This window comes from Hirundo rustica, chromosome 4, assembly GCF_015227805.2.
Source record: "Hirundo rustica isolate bHirRus1 chromosome 4, bHirRus1.pri.v3, whole genome shotgun sequence".
NCBI classification, from domain to species: Eukaryota; Metazoa; Chordata; class Aves; order Passeriformes; family Hirundinidae; genus Hirundo; species Hirundo rustica.
The window spans coordinates 74,114,091-74,128,275 of NC_053453.1; the positions used below are offsets into that span (position 1 = coordinate 74,114,091).

At 41.1% G+C, this 14,185-nt stretch overlaps 1 protein-coding gene across 3 annotated transcripts in view; it reads left to right on the top strand.

Moving 5' to 3' along the window:
- Positions 1–14,185, top strand: part of MICAL3 (microtubule associated monooxygenase, calponin and LIM domain containing 3) — a 173,064-nt gene that overhangs the window by 92,413 nt on the left and 66,466 nt on the right. For 2 of the 3 annotated variants that reach the window (XM_040061041.2, XM_040061040.2), the window contains 2 exons: positions 10,057–10,243; positions 13,566–13,654. In XM_040061041.2, the coding sequence (XP_039916975.1) occupies positions 10,057–10,243; positions 13,566–13,654 (276 nt within the window). Of the gene's footprint in view, positions 1–28; positions 125–2,183; positions 2,241–4,103; positions 4,209–6,653; positions 6,762–9,328; positions 9,437–10,056; positions 10,244–13,565; positions 13,655–14,185 lie in introns of all 3 variants that reach the window. The other variant, XM_040061039.2, reaches the window with a different exon arrangement.

A 14,185-nucleotide genomic window follows, 5' to 3' on the forward strand; every position in this document is an offset into this window, starting at 1 on the left:
TTTTTCTTTTTCTGTTTTTAAAAAAAAGATGAGGCATAAGGAACGTTCTCGGACCTGCCCCAAAAAAGTGATCATGCTTTCTTCTTCCACTCCATCTTCCTCTCCAACGTATCCCAGGCAGCAGGTGATTCCCTCTGCATGCTCTGTCCCTTTTTCTTCATTGCTGCTTGTACAAGTGACTAGCTCAGTTACCAAACACCTTATTTACAAACACATTTCCAATTTGCTTTCTTTCAGGTGCTGATTGGATTCTCAGCCTCTCAGGTTAGGAAGATAGGGTAGCAATAACTCACTGGAAACATGAATAGTCTCCACTGGAGACTGAGTTTTTGCTCTAGGCAGAATTTTTTATTACAGTAGCCTTTCTCAGTTTTGAGATGCAGCAAAGTAGAAATTAAATGTTTGGAGTAATGCAGGGAAAGAAAATTAAACTTTATTTCATCTCCACTCTCCATTTAAATAAGCGTGACTGAAAATTTGCCCTTGTATCCATGTAACTTTTTAAAGATTGCTTATCTGAAGAGTGTTTTAAGTGTTGTAGTGGCCTGCACGTGTCCCCTGTATTCCTTCTGTTTCTCCCACACCAGGCTCTTGTCTCAGTCTGTCTGACTTTGAACCTGGAGCAGTGGGAGCTGTTCTGAGCACAGTGTTTAAATGCGCATCCAGATGTTTGTGCACGTGTATTTGCTGTCCCGGTTAAATATTACCTGAAATCCTTCTAATACTTGTCTTCTAGTATTATATTGTCATTGTGCTTCTTTGAGTCGTATCTTTTTAAATTGTTTTGTTTTCCTACTTCCATAGAGCTGTCATGACATCACATAAGGATTGTACAAATTAATTTCCCCAGAAGTGGAGCATGTTTCTTTGCTGAGCTCCTGTTTGCCTATAAACTGTAAAGGAGCATTGCCTTTTAGCAGAGTAGATAAGTTTTATTCTTTGGCAGAAAGCTTGACTTGCCTTATTGCCCTTATTTCTCAAATTTTAATTACATGTTGCAGTTTATCTGGTCTAATCATTGTCAGCCTCCAGGACACACGTTCTTTGCTGCCTCTGTGGTGTCTGCATCTGCAAACAGATCAGCTCTGCCTTCTGATCCCATTTGAGACTGTTCTGACAAAAAAGGGGCTGGATTTCTGCCACGCTGTGAGCAGCAGACTTTGCAGGAGGTATGCAGGAGAGGACATGAGGTAGAATGGGTGAGGAAAGCCCTTTTCATTAACAAAACCTGCATTTAAACTGCAGTGTAATGCTGTCAGATGATGTGACAGCTAGCTGCCTTCCTCGTGCCAAAATCCTTTGAGATTTTTGTTGCATCTATTTTATGAAAGAAGGAAGGTTTTCCCCAGCCTTACAGACAGAGAAACTAAGGCAGTTAAATGCTGAGTTTTACTTTGTAATTTATAGTGTAGGATTCATTTTCCATGTAGAGTTTTTTTTTTTCCCACTCACTAATGCTCTGGTAGCTCTATATTTTCCTTCTGTCCCCTCTCCAAGTGTTTGTTTGTCCTGTGTCTTTTTGTGCCTTTTTGTGCCTGTGTCTGAGCTGTGCCTAGCTCAGTCATGAAAGCTACTGCCAAGTGTATTTTGACCATTTTCTATGTTGTGTCCTACAGAAGTCTTCTTTTGACTCAGGAGTTTTTACACTCTGTGCTACAGAACTGATGTTAGACTCAGTTGAGTAATCTGCTTTTGGAGCCATTCTTTTTCCTTAGGAAAGATTTTTTTTTTTTTCCCTGAAATTTTCTTGGCCCAGGCCTCATAGCAAGTCAGATGGATCTGTATCCTTGTTACACTGATGTCTTTTAAAACCTTTAGTTCTACTCTTCTACTGCATTTATTCTGCCACTTCTTTTAAAGTTTCCATCTCCTTCCTCTGAACTAACATCACAGTATGAGTTATACTGAGTGCTTTTACCATCTTTATTGCACTAATTTGATTACATTGTGGTACTATGTTGTTGTTTATTGACTTAATATAAATATATACTTAAAAAAAAATTCCCTACAGGAAGGAACCAACTTGTTTTTGCCAGGTTTAGAATATTCTTAATAAACTTCTGCTCTTGTTATGGCTTCTTTTCTGCCTGCATCGTGAGAAAAAAAAAAAATCAGCTAAAGTGTGTTCTGCTTAGGAAGTTGGCCTGTGATTTGTTTTTAAGCTCATCATTTGTTGCCTGCAGAGATTCAGGGAACGTGGTGCCGGCTATCTCGGGGAGCAGAGTCCCAGACAGGAAAGGGTAAAGAGCATGAACAAATGGCATGGGTGCTGATGACACAGGGCTGTGGTGGGTGTGTGCAACACAGAGGTCAGACCCAGCGGGTGGTGAAGCACACTTACCCTAACGCTGCTGTTAACACGCTGGAGCTGCTGAGAGCGGTCAGGAGCCTCCTTCCTGCGTGGCACCCGCAGAAATGCATAACAAGCCTTCATCAACAGTTTGCTGATGCTTTTATTTTGCCTTAGGTCGAGCACTTGAGCTCTTCTCGTTCTTCTTTTTCTCTTGCACCTCTTTAGTGAAGTATGCTGTGGCTGTAGCAGAACAAGAAGAGTTATGTTTTGTGCTAATTCGTGCGGACGCGGTCGCGTTGTGTTCACCGCTTGCTTTCTGGATGGTTAAACAACTGGCATTCCATCTTGCCTCCTACAGGCCCAAGTAAAAGGGAAAACGATGAGGCATTATGTAGTACGGGGACTTTGAAGCCTTCTTAACAATGAAATATTCAGCAGTCTGTCTGAATGGCTCAGTATTATACAGAAGCATGGGAAAAGAAAAGATAGGCACTCAAAAGGACCGGTTGATTTGAATTCATATTGACAAATTAATTGACATTCCAGTACAGGCTTTGAATGAATTAAGTCATAAATGGAAGCCAGCAATAAAACTGTTGCAACTTCCAGAATGTGTTCTAACAAAAGCCTCTTGTGGGCCGAATGTTTTCTGACAGGCAGTAGAAAATGAATACACGTGTCTGCAATGACACAGAAGCCCACAGCTTTATAACAGGCCCCAGTTTTAGTGAAAATGATCTAGTAGGAAGGAGTAGGTGGAACGGAGAGCAGCTTGAAAGTAGAGAGCATTATTAAAGCATCTGAATGGGAGAAGTGTTTCTTGTAAACTGGGTGTGACCCCAGTTTTCTGCTCTGCATTGGAGGACAATCAGTAATACAGAGCAGCACCCTGGTATTCATGGCAGTTCAAGCCTCAGATTTCTTGATGCACATTTGTAGTTCCTGCTCCATTTACTTTTGTACTCCACAAACAAATAAGCTGAAGGCTGTGTGATCCTGCAGTGATAGTCTTGCCTTATGTAGCAGGCCACCTGCCAGGTCTGTTATCATGTCACTGAGTGAACCACAAGCCAGTTTAAGAACACTGATACGAAAGACCAGGAATAGCAGAGGTGTCAAAAATTGTGCCTGGGGTGTATTGACATGGCAGCACAGTAAGAACAAGTAGGACAGTGAAGTTGCATAAGTGAAACTGGCAGCTTCTGTGAGTATTTGATTTTGCTGTTCTTTGCTTTATTTAGACAGGCTCATGAAACACGCTCTCTTGGGCATGTGGAGTGTTTACTTTGCATATTCCACCATCTTTAAAAAATTAATTTGTTCTTTATGAGAACTGAAGTACATTACTCTAAAATGTGTTTCTGTATGCAAAATCTAAGAAACAAATAAGTACAGGTTGAGATATTTAAAGGAAATCCTTGAGAATAGAGAACTATGGGGAAATAAGCTGACAAATAAGGCTCTTTGTGCATGATAAAACCACATGTTAAATTTATTTTTTGATGGTAATGCCAGAGAGAGAGGCTATGTGCTTGTTTGATTTTGGCTGCAGCAGTCCTAGGAAGAGTTGTGAATAACAACCAATTCAACTGTTTTTTCTTGCCCCTGAGGGTCAAAATGAAAATATCTTTTTCCCCAATATCTATTTTTCATTAGAAAAGTAGATACTGGGGGAAACCACCCCAGTTTTCACATGAGAGCTTTTGTTACTGTTGTGCATGTGAACATCATACCTTTTGGCTGACATTTTGGTGTGTCTTCGTTTTTTGTGCTGGTTTGTTTACTTCCTGCCTCCTTCCTCGTCTCGCAGAGATCTCCTCGTTTATTTTCTCATGACCAAGTGCCCATGAGTGTTGAGCAGAGGGCATGTCAGCTGGCTGCCCTGCTGGAGTCCAGACGTGCCCTGAGGCATCAGGTGACTACAGCCCTGCCCATCTGGAGTCCTCTTGCAGACTGGGGTTCTGGGTACAGGTGAAGTCTTGGGTCAGAGAGAGGAAAAAATCACCAAAATACGATGACCACTGCTCTACAGCCGTGTGGTTAAAACAACCGTCAAAACTATTTTGTGTTGTGTCTTTATTTGACTTTTCTTAGCTGTCTCCTTGTTTGTGATTGACCCTTTCTGTTCCTCAAAACAAAATATGAAGTAAAAAGCAGGCTCTAAACTTCAGAGTAAATGCTGAAAACCAGCTGGGCTCTGGATCAAATCATCTCACCGTGGTCATTTAGCAGTCAGTCGCTCACAAATTTTACTTGCTTCTGGAAGCAAGAATATTCACATTTTCCAAGCTTAATTCCTGGCTCTGTAGTACAGCTCCTGTGTCAATCCTTCCTGTGCAATTGTTTCCAATGGTAGAGCTGGCAGTTTGTGCAGATTGTCTTTGATTCCAGTGTACAGTTTTGTTTTGTTTTGGTTTTGTGCTTCATCTTCTCTCCAGTCTCTTGTCTTTGGGCTGTGGGAGCATGCCAGTTTGAACTGTGGTTTCTTTGGTTGCTCTGTTTCCAGTTATCTTCAGCAGTGCTTGGCAAACTGCAGAGTGATTTTTTTTTTTTTTCATAACTTACTGTTTTGAGTTAGCAATCCCAAATCAAGCTGTCTTCTTGACCTGGAGCATAAACAGTCCCAGAACTTTTGCTGGTGGGCATAACTTTTATTAGTCCTACTAAAAAGAATTTTGTGACATCTAGGTCACTTCCCATTGCTGGGGCTTTTTTGGGATGCCATCTTTTTCTGATGGTTAAAATCACAGAAACTGTTCTCCAAGAAGAAACAGCAAAGCCTTTGGTTGGATTTGAAATTTTGGGGACAAGCTATGAATAAGCCGAATAAGAAGACTACTTTAAACATAGTGGCACCTCTTTGTTAATGGGTGCCATGACTTAATATCTCAAGCAAAGTCCACAATGTTTGTGTGCACTTTCTTATTCAATTAAAATGATGAACAGAAATTAAGATCTAGACCAAAATTTGCTCCTACCTTTTGTAGTGCTCTCTGGCAATTTTTAACCTCCTTCAGAAGGTATAAAAGACCAAGCATTGTGATGCAAAGATAGGAATTATTTTTGAAATGGTCAAATTTCTGTATCGTGCAGAATTGAAAAGGAGAGGAGACTGAGAGCACAAAGTAGAGGAAAGCATAAAGTTGGGTAGGACAGAGAGGAAAAAGGAAACAGATGTTGGAACACTGCAAGCAATGATGGATTATGATGTGGGATTTAAGGGAAGAAAACAAGAAAAATACTAAGAGAGAGAAGGCTTAGCAAAGTGAGACATTTTCAGAGAAGAAACGTGATTAAATATTGATGTACAGAAAATTTTTGTATGAACAATTACATTTCCATGAATTGGGGAAATTGTGAAAGCCAAGCTCTTTTTCATTTTGCTCAGTAAATTTAATTTTGAGGTTAGCCTATTTGAAGTGGCTAGAAGTAGCTATTTTCATGGGTCACGCAGTTACATGACATTTAGTTTTCCTTTTTTTAGCGAAAATCATAACTTAGTTTTCAAAGAAAGCCAGTTATTTGTGATGTGCATATTTTTTTCCTTCCAGACTATAATTTTCAGGAATGCACAGTTTCTTCCAGTGCTGTTCGTCTGATACTTCCAACATGCAATTTTTTCGTATTTATATGAAGTATTTCTTGAGAGATGAGCATAAACATCCACAGAGATAATGACAAGGGTATATTAGAAGACCAAATATTGGGTTCTCCTTTGAGGAACCAGTTTCAGAAGGAAGCAGGTTCCTAGTCTGTGATCTATTCTTTACCATTTGATAATCGATCAGCAAATTTTATAATTGATTCATTCTTTTTTGGTTCAGTGTTTCTAATCTGCTTACAGTAAATTTTGGGTTGGAAATTTGCCACTAATTACTGGAAATGCATACAAGCTAACTTCTTTCTCTTCTGTCCCCCAGGAGAGCAGACTTTTGCTTTATACAGTTAAAATGTAGAAGAGGTCTCACATGGCTTGAAAGATGATCTTAGTGCCTTGAGCCAGTAATAGAGAACAATGGGAGATACAGAAGGAGCAGAGGAAATTGATTTGGGGTCTTTGCCAGTGGCTCAGTTGGTTGGGTTGCAGGAGATTGGACATCTGTGGAAGTAGGTAACTGCTTCCAAATGGTCCTAAATAATGTAAAACCTAATAAAGAGCAAATTGAGAATAACTACTCTGCCTCGCTAGGGAGAAAACAAAGATACACTGGGTATTTTAAGTTTTCCTGTAAGAGTCTTTAAAAATTTGTTCTTGATGGTAGCCAGAAAGGGTTGGGTTGTTGTTTTTTTTTTTATTATTTTCTCTTCTCTCTTAGAAGAGAGCACGTATGATTGTGTTGATGTTAATTTTATGTTTTAGCCTGAGGCTGAGCCATCTCGCCGATTCTTTGTTGACCAGTGGGAGCTCTCCCTTAGCCTCCGCTCTTCCAACCGCCCTTCCTCACCCTCATCCGACTCTCTCCGACAGGTAGCCCTCTCCTGAGCCCTCCAGGTGCACTCAGCTGCCTTTGCTTGCCCAGGACACCCCACGGGGCACGGCCAGGCTGGCACTGCTTCACCTGCAGAACCTCTGCGCTTCTCGGCGCACGGGCGAGGAGCCAGAGGCAGCCTGTGCCTGGCACGGCTCGCGTAAAAGCAGTGGGAAACAGAATGGTGTTTGTAACGTTCGGCGTCTGTGGCGCATTTCACGCTCAAACCAGGGGTTTTGAGCACTGATAGTCCTTCTGGCTTTGCAGTGAAGCTTTCTGGTTTTGCTTGCTGCTTTTGTTTGAAGTTTTGGGCTAAACAGAATGTGTTTGCACATATGTGGCTAATGGAGAGCGTGAATTAAAAAGTGCTTTGGCTTTTTGAAAAAATCACTGAGAATTTGAGCTAATTACAGTTGTCCTGCATAAAGAGCAGGAACTTGATTTGACCTGAGCTGGAGCAGGTTCTTTGCCTCCTTTGAAAATGCTGAAAATGTTGCAGAACTTTGTATGTCTTGAGGACCAAGGGAAGAAAGATAAAATGCCTCACTTAATGCCCATAATTAAGCCAGATGTGATATGTAGGCAAAAAGCAAAACAACTCAGAAACACACAACCCCGAATGAAAAATTCAGTAAGTAAATTTCTCACACCAGTATTCCAAGGTACTGTGAGTTAATATTAACATTCATTTTTTGAGCATGGAACTTCTTATGTGCTGGTGGAAATTTAAAGACCCTGAAGGATCTGCAGTTGAAGGTTTCAAATCAAAACTTTCTCAGGGGAAACCTGGTTCAGCTAAAAGGAAGTTTTTGCCTGGAAATGCTTGATCTCTCTTCTAAGAGAACTTAAAAAGCCTCAAAGGCTCTGATCATTCAGAGGAAATGGAAAACTCTTGGTCAAATTATTATGATTGCCAGTTAAAAAACAATGATGAAGAAAATTTTAGAAGTGAGCACCATTTTAAATGTAGTGTTTGAAAAGCTGTGTCATTGAAAAGCAACTCTGCACATATCTGTGTGGAACCTGGAAACACAAGGAACCTGGGGAACTCTGGAAGACAAATAGTGTGTTATTTCTTGCCTGTAGAAATACTGCAAGTGCTCTGCCTCTTGGAATGGAGTCGGTAGACAGGTATAAGTTCTGTCTGGGTAGAAATAAACCCTCTCCTCATTACTGCAGTGACAGAGAGCTTAAGGAATTAGGATTGTAGTGACAACAGCAGTAATCTCTGGCTGAGCACTCCATTTTCATAATCTTTTTTTCCCCAAAGAGGTACTCATTCTGTGGTGAATTTCAATTTTTGTGATCCTTCCTGCTGTTCTCATGCCTGAACCTGTGAAGGTTTTAAACATTCCTTAAAGGCTAATAACCACACATACTAAATTAGTTATTAGTTGTGGGAAATAACTACTGTGCTTCAAGCAAGTTCTGCTCTACAAGTAAAGGGGGTTTTAAGGTACGACTTTCCTTTTGTTATCCTTGGCATTTCACACTTGCTAGGAGCAGAGTGGCTCTCTGATCCTGTATTAGTTAAGAACCCAGCTAGAAACCTTCCTAATGCTGCTTACTCTGGGAAAGGGAAGTTGCTTGGCGTGCTCTTTGCTGCTCTGAGTCAAATCCACGGCGTTTGCAGTGTGATTGAGCTAACACGGATGTAACCACCTCATTTTCTTAACCACGTAATAATTATTGCCAACGGTTGTGTTTCCTGTGAAAAACACTTCCTCCGCTCCTTCAGTGATTGAACTTGGCTTGCAGACGCTCATTTGGTACCATCTAAGGTGACAGCCAACCTGCCCAGACTGCTGAAAATACTGCAGGGTTTTTAGATAATCCAGAGTTACGGAGTCAGTCTGTGCCCACGATGGAGAAAAGCCAAGTCACAAAGCCGTGTTCAGGGTTGAACAAATACGTGTTCCAGATCTGTGCAGGTGGGGCTTTAATGCACTGGATGAGGCTCTTCCATCTTTTTCCGCATAAACCTCCACATATTTTTAGCACTGAAAGAATTAATATTTTTGAATCACTGAGTTCTTTAGTTAAGGGCTTCTGCCTGCTCTGTGAATGCTCTGTAAATTAGTTCTTTCCAGGTGCAAAGCATACAAATATACTGTTGTAAATCAGCATGTTGTGTCAGACTTGGTAACATACCTTCTAAAGGATCTTTGTTTCTGATGTCAATTTTACCTGCAACCTAAGATCTTAACCTATATTTAGCCTCATCTTTTAGAAGTGTCTATACTCAAGTTTCCAGGCACAAATACCCCACAGGTGAAAACAAGATCTGCTCCCTTCATCATCATAGTATTTCTGGAACACTTAAAAAAGGCAAAATTCAAGCCTTCTGTCCATTCCTACAGGTGATCCTGGACTGTACTGGTGATTTCTGATGACACTGGCTTTGCTATTACTACTTGTCACTTTATATTGTCCACTGTCTTGGCATGATTTGACCTCTCTACACCTTTTCACCGCCTAACCTCTCATCATTCTAGTTATTTTTTTTTAATTTGATTTTCTTTTTCTTTTCTCACATCACTCTTGTTTTATTCAACCCATCTGGTAGAAGTACATAAAGATGTACACAGGCGGAGTGAGCTCATTGGCTGAGCAGATAGCCAATCAGCTTCAAAGGAAAGAGCAACCCAAAACCCTTCTAGACAAGAAGGAACTGGTAAGATGATGTGCCAGAGGTGTGTGTTTGTGATTAGATGTCGTGTAGATCTCAAGTTTTGTGAGTGTTCCGTTGTTACACCACTGGTGGAATCTGTCGTAGCTTTGTGAGAGATTTTTGTTTCCCTTTCTCCATCCACCCTCACTCTTGTCCTCGTTTCCTTTGCCAAATATTTTAATCTAATGCCAGCGTCCAAAGATTGTGCATGATGAATTGAGAAACGTGCTCATAACAGTTCTGCACCGCTGCTTTCTGGAGGAGACACTGGTTTTGGTAATGTAGGTCTAGGAATTGCTGTGTGAGGGTGTTCTAATGGTTTTGCTGTTCTTCCTGTGCCTCCTTAAGTCACTGATTTCAGGGTCATCATTATTAGTACTGGTGTCTACTCATCTACCAGTTTTATTCCTGATAGATGTAGGCATGGCATCCTAGCACCCTTTTTCCTGGACAGCAAGGTTAGTTTTTGGTGTCCTGGCTAAAACACCGTGAGTTGTGTCCGAGAGCCGCAGCAGCATCCAGGTGCTCCCGTATCCACCTAAAGGAGGAGAAAACCCGCCCTTGGTGCGTGATCGCGGTGAGGCCGGACACGCACCAATTCAGCCGTGCCTGTTTGTGCCCAGGGCTCGCTCAAGAAGGAGTTCCCCCAGAACCTGGGAGGCAGCGACGTGTGCTACTTCTGCCGCAAGCGGGTCTACGTGATGGAGAGGCTCAGCGCCGAGGGCAAGTTCTTCCACCGCAGCTGCTTCAAGTGCGAGTACTGCGCCACCACCCTGCGCCTGTCCTCCTACGCCTACGACATCGAGGACGGTAAGGGACAGGGCCTCCTGCTCGCCAGCCTCTTTGCTGGAAGCTCTTTGGTCACTTTAAAAGTATTTGGTGACTTAGGGAAGAGGGTGACTTCCATTCCCCAGTTCTCTGAAACTGTTGGGGCTTCATGGATTTCCCACGGCCAGGTCATCCATGGCAGCAGGGCAGCCAGACTGGTAGAAATAAATGCAACATCGTAATGATGTCTGGAGACAGAGTAGAGTTAAAAGAATGAAGGAGGTATTTATTGAAAGGCCTTCAAAGGACACACCTTGGGCAGTACAAGAGCCTGGCCAAGGCTCTACCCAAGATGGACGATGGGTCATGAATTTTCACACTTTTATAAATTATGGTCCATTTCCATATTGGGGTTAATTGTCCAATTACAGTTTCAGGTTATGGAGTCCCATCCTCCCAGGTTGCTCCCCTCAACTTGTTGTTGTTTATAATTTTGGGGCCTGAAGCTGCAATGGAGCCTTTGGTTCTCAGGCTGGCAAAGGATTGTTTTGGCTGAATAAACTGTGAGGAGAACTTTCTAACACTTGATATGAAGTTCAGAGTTGCACACTAATGCAGTACAGAGTCTGGATAATATGAAAGCTAAAACTGAAGGCATCATTAACAGCTGCTAGAATGCAGGGAAACAAATAATAACTGGAGGCTTTAAAAAGCTTTACAGGCTGAGTTTGAGGGCTAGACCTTTTACTCTCCTCATCTGTATTTAAATAAAACTCCAGTGTGTTTAATACAACCTAAGAGAAAACAACAGGTTTGAAAGAAATGCACTCAGCTTGTTATTGAAGATAGCACAACTGTCCAACTCTGTATATTTATTTTAGATGAAATAAAATAGCAACTTCATAATCAGGGGCCCATGATAATAGGTCATTACAAGCTAAGTTCTGTTTATATAGAAAAAATAGAAGATCAAAGTTGAGTAGAGGTAGGTCAGTGTTAGAGAGTGTTGTTGCAGTAGTTACTGATGATTCAGTAATGACTCATTTTCTGTATCTGATAGACTAGGGAGGAAAGAATATGATTACAAAACTCGCTGATGCCTCAATTAAAAGAATCCAGCGTGCTAAGAATTAAGGGAAGCTTCAGATATACCCTACAAGTCTGAGAAACCAGACAATATGGCAGCAGGTGAAACTCAGTTTATCAACAAAGTGCCTATTGAAAGTAATAATTTGAGATCATCCATCACTTGTGAGAAGTGTTCTCCTTGCAAGGGTGGCTATGTATTACAATCTTTGAGCAGTGATTGACAAAAATGTCACATTTTCTGAAGAAATTGTACGAGAAAGCATTTCAGGTAAGTGTTGATTCACATCAGCAGGTGTGCATTTCTTTTCTTACACAATTGCCTATCTTTAATCCAATCTCAGTGGGAAAATGAGTGCAAAATGATGTAAAACTAGTGACAAGTAAGGTGCAAAGGATTCTATTTCAGACATGATGGTGTAGAAAACAGAATAGCAGGAAAAAGTGTTAATACCAACCAGTAGTTTTCCCCCCTGACTGAGGCAAAGATGAAGTAAAAATTTTACACTGATGTCACAGGATGACACTCCAAGATATTCTACTGCTGATTGAAATTGATGGGTATCCACTGTGTGTAACTAAGAACAATCTTTTAGTATATACTGGGTAGAACAATAGCTGTGGGAACACCATCTGGTTTAAGGGGCAAAAAGAACTGAAACTGTGTATTCATAATGCATTATATAATGACTTTAAGTAATGGACTTGCTGGGCTGTGAAGAGTTGAGGAAACTTAAAATCACCAAACCAGACTCCCAGTAAGGAATAGAAACCCCTTTATTGCCTGGCTGGAAGGTCAGCAGACTGGGCACACAAGTTTAAAGGGGCCAGTGGTAATTTTGCAATCAACATATAAAAGTAACGTCTTTATCAGAAACCAAAGCTGGGGAAAAGTGTTCTGGAACACTGCTGTTATTTTGAGCACTCACTAGTATCTTTCTGTTAAGGAGTAACAGATTGAGCTCCTCTGTCAGAAGTATGGGCTGAAACAGTTTTTACCACCAGATTTTTAGGGATTCCCTCTGCAAGCTTGCTTGTGTGTGCAGTTATGGCCAGATAGTTCTCAGTGAAGCAAACACAAAGCTTTCAGCATGCTTATAGCATTCAGTCTGAAATATTACGTGCCTAACATTTGTGTGCGTGTGTATGAAGTAGATGTGGCTAAACAAATCTGTGGTATTCTACCTGCTGTAATTGTTGTGAAAATGTAGCTTGGATTTCATTCTGGGTTTTCTTTGAGAGGAAAAAACCCAAAGCTATACACACACTGTTGCTGTTCATCTAGCTGGTTGGGCAGACAAGCCTTCTGCAGCCTTCTGCAGTCAGTGACTGGTTTTAGGCTTCAAAGTCTGAGAATTTTTATGTTACAGCTGTTCAGTTGTTCATTCCAGACAATCTCAAAAAGCGGGTTTTGGTAAGAGTAAATATTAAGAAACACCTACTAAAGTAAAGATTTCTAGAAAGATGTTTGTCACTTTTCCATCATGAAGCATTTTGCAAATACTAGCACAGAGAAACTAGAGGAAGAGGCAGAGGTCAGAATATGTGTTGGGAATGCATTTGTAAAGCTCTAGGAATGGCACAGCAGTGGAGAGTGCTGTGGGCTGCAAATGCCAAGCAGGATACTGACAAAGGTACAGTGATAATTACAGAGATAATTATGAGGCATCAGTTTGCTGCTTTTTTTAGTACCAGCAGTATTTGCATGATGGCATCACTGATGCTGCTCTGTCTTCCTGGCAGTGCTCAGATAGCAGTGAAAAACCTCTCTAGACTTCTGGGGCTTAGTAAAACCAGCAGGATCACAAAAGGTCTTATTTGTGCAAATGAATCTTTGTCCTTTCCACAAGCAGTCACTGTGCATTTTGAGAGATGGTTCTTTGGGAGTTAACACTGTCCTCTCCCACTTTGCTCTGCTGGCTGTATTCATTCTTGCTTTTTCCAAAAGTGCTTCTGCCAGCTTTTCATGTGATGATTTCTTTGTTCCTCACACACTGCCGCATTGTTAGCATGTGATGCCACACAAGCCTCGCAGCTTTGCTTTGGTGTTTGATGGGATTTTCAACTAAATGGCTGTCAGGCACCCAATGGAAAGGAGGCTAGTTACAAGGGGAGAGAGCAGGGCTGGAGCTCAAACTTCAGCCAGTGTTTGCCTCTGCATATAGCAAGAAATTAGAGAGCAACAAGAGTGGCAGAGAAAATAAGTTGCAAATGAGATGGACATTTATATTGTGCTAAATTCCTGTGTTCCTGACCATCGTTTCTGTTTTATCTGCAGGTAAATTCTACTGTAAACCTCACTACTGTTACAGAGTCTCCGGTTATGCTCAGAGGAAGAGGCCAGCAGTGGGTCCTCTGTCAGGAAAGGTAACTCATTATTTTCATCTAATATGCTGTGTTAATAGATTTTTATTCTTAACATTGAGGAAATGTGCGTGATGGTTTAGGGATTTTTCAGAAAGGAGAGAAATTCAGAGTGCATTTAGTTGGTTTATATATCATGAAAGCCTGCAGCTCAACTAAATCTTATTTAAAAGCAATTCCCCTACTTAGTACTACTCTTTTCATGGTACTTATTATAAAATGAGATGCTATCTTGTTCAAAACAGAATTTTGATTAGTTTTTCTTGTCAGCTGAAATGCTTTCTCAGTGTATGCCGAGACTAAATGAATAATGTTACCAGTTTTGGATTTGCTTTGTTTCTTCTCCATGGTTTTACTTATGATGAAACAAATTGTTTGCATTTCCTTTGAAACATAAAGTTCTACCCCACTTGCATAAGCTATGGAGGTCACATGCATTCATTTCTGAAGGTCTGCTGTGTGTTAACAGGAACCTGGATGAAAAGACAGAATATCTCCCTTCCTATACTATCATAATAGCAGTATTTGTGCTGT